Below are 2,735 nucleotides of genomic sequence, written 5' to 3' on the forward strand. Positions count from 1 at the left end.
CAATAAGCATCATTTTAACAACATTCAAGTTTCAAGTTTATGAAACAATTTCAAATACTTCTCATCCTTTTGATATATATATATATATATATATATATATATTATGTTCAAGCTCAATTTTTGTAACTCAATTTTTTCTAAACACTTCTCCCCCTTTTGACATCTATCAAAAAGAGAAAAAAAATATGATTCATGATATCAATTGATTAATAGGGAAATGAGCATATACAAGTGATAAGTCATAATACTCCCCCTGTCAATCAGCATACTCAATAATTTCTTTTAAGTCATAAGTTCAAAAGATTCAAAGTTTCAAATTTAACATTAACATTAGAACTTATAGTAAATCAAATTGTTAACAAAACATTACATAGGTTCAGAGCTTCAGAACTAGAAACAAATACATACAAAGACTCATAGACTTTGCTCACACATACTCCCCCTTTTTACATCAACAAAAAAACAAAATACATCCATATTTTGAGCATGTGTAGCATACAAAGTAGCAAAAACAACATCAAAAGTCTATGTATCAGAATTAATGTCACTATCTTCAGCAATTCCTTTTCCTTTGGATTGCTGTGAGCCTTCTTCTTCTTATTCTTCTTCTTCAGTTGCTTGTTCATCATATCCTGCATCTTCCCCTTCTTCTTCAGCTTCTTCTTCATCTTCTCCTTCATCTTCAACTTCTTCACTTGCAGCTTCTTCTTCATCATCATTTTCATTACTCTCTTTATTTTGTGTGACATGGTGTTTTATTTTAGCAATGCGTTGGTCTAATGAAGTGTATTTTTTATCAATGTTTGCGATTTTATCCTGAAGAGAAGCAAAATTTTCTCTCATCTTAGAACTGAAGCCGGAGTAGTGCTGATAAAATGGAAGAAACCAAGATGGCATATCAGCTTCTTCAGGAGCTAGACTCCTTTCTTCTTGTGTAGGTCTTGTCGGTCTATTGCCCTGAAACATCCAACCCTCGGTATACTTTTTGTAACCCATTCGTTTAAGTGTAGTAGTTGAGAAGACATGGTAATGGGTTCGCTTTACTATTTTTGAAGATGGAGAGAGGACTTGAAAATGAACAAAGATCAAGGAAAGAATGCCGCCATGTGGAAGCCCAATTCTAGGAGATTCGAGCTTCATAACCATCCATTTCAGTATAATTCTGGATTAGTCTAATTTCTTCCCTTTTAGTAAGCAACACATTATGGAACAATCGAAGAACGACACATGATCAAATGATCCAGACCTCGAAATTATATTGTACGCAATGATCTTATGCAGGATTTGTGCTTAAATATTGAGCTATTTATATGGTGGAGGATGTCCAAAATAAACAGGTGTATCGTTCATTATAAGAGGCAAAAATTCATGTGGTGAAAATCCTTGCTCCATAGCCCACTGCTTTTCTACTGGAGTACACTCAAAATCTCCATACTTGATGCGAAGAATTTTTTGTAAAGAGTGTAGGGTAAGTCTTATCTTCTGGCCATAGATTTCAGTAGCAATTCCAACTTCTTTCTTTACCAAGTTTGAATAAAAAATCTTAATTTGATCTGGGTAATACCCCTTAAATTGGTGAAGAATGAACTTATCAGTTTTGAACATTCCGAGAATTTTATGAAAATTTTCTTCAAAGAAAGTGACATCTGGTACCTTGCAAAACATTGGATCGATTGTTGAAATGTGATTTTGATATAATGTTTTCGCATGCGATGAAACCAGTCATTTTTCTATGTCATCATTGCTTGTAGGCTTTGAAGAAGACGAGGAGGCTTTTTCTTTTCTTCCTACGGTTTTGGTACGAACCATTTTGAACCAGTTGAAGTTCAGAAACCCTAGATGTGTATGGATTATGATGAATGATCGTTGGAAGAAGTTTAGGAGAGAAATAACTTCGAAGAGAGTGAAGAGGAGTTGATTTAGAGAAGGGGAGACGAATGGACAGACGTCTGGGGGGTTTAAAAGTAGTGTTTTCAAGTGAAATGAATACTACCCGTTGCGAGATAGTCATCTGTCACTAAGTTGACAATCGTCTGTCCACTGTCTTTTACACAGACAGTAGCCTGCCAGCTCTCTGGCAGTCGTTTGCCTTGAACAACTATTCTCTTCTCTCTTAATTCACCTCTCGTATATGTAATATGGTTGATTTTTGCTTTCATATGACTTTTTTCTTTCAAAAACTCTCTATCATGAGTTTGTATGAATCTTTTTATGATCTTGGCCAACAATGTTATTTAATTATTTATGTATTTCAATAAGCACTATGAGTTTTTCAATGCTTTTTATCTAGGTACCCATACCTTTTTGGATCCTATAGGTTTCACAAGGGATGTTTCCTTAATTCTCCATATTTGTTTCGTTTTCACATTCTTTCTCTTGAATGGATATTCAAACTTGATACGCCCCTTTTTCTTACATTGATAGCATATTGTATTAGTATAGACATTACTAGATGTGGTAGCATAGTCTTTGGATTCATTTGAAAAATAACACATATAAAGATTCTTTTTCCTTGTATTTTTAATTCCATTAAAACCAATGCCTTCTTTATTTAGAGTCATCCTTTGTGAGCCTATCATCTTGTCAAAGTTTGCTTTTCCTTTTGTAAAGTTATAGATGATCTTTTCTTTATCTTCAATTTTACTTTTGAGGTCATTTATCTCTATATCTTTCTTGTTATCAACCTTCTTTTGAGATTTCTCCAACTCTAGAGATAATTTTCTTATCTTATCCTC

At 33.6% G+C, this 2,735-nt stretch overlaps 1 protein-coding gene across 1 annotated transcript; it reads right to left on the minus strand.

Moving 5' to 3' along the window:
• Positions 1-597: 597 nt before the first annotated feature.
• Positions 598-996, minus strand: LOC131162655 (uncharacterized). Its single transcript, XM_058119263.1, has one exon. The coding sequence runs from the start codon at positions 994-996 to the stop codon at positions 598-600; it is 399 nt and encodes a 132-aa protein (XP_057975246.1).
• Positions 997-2,735: the final 1,739 nt, after the last annotated feature.

This window comes from Malania oleifera, chromosome 8 (genome assembly GCF_029873635.1).
Source record: "Malania oleifera isolate guangnan ecotype guangnan chromosome 8, ASM2987363v1, whole genome shotgun sequence".
Lineage (NCBI taxonomy): Eukaryota > Viridiplantae > Streptophyta > Magnoliopsida > Santalales > Ximeniaceae > Malania > Malania oleifera.

Bases quoted from the DNA above. Each gene is read 5' to 3' on its own strand.
- LOC131162655 (XM_058119263.1), bottom strand. From the start codon at position 996: ATGGGTTACAAAAAGTATACCGAGGGTTGGATGTTTCAGGGCAATAGA.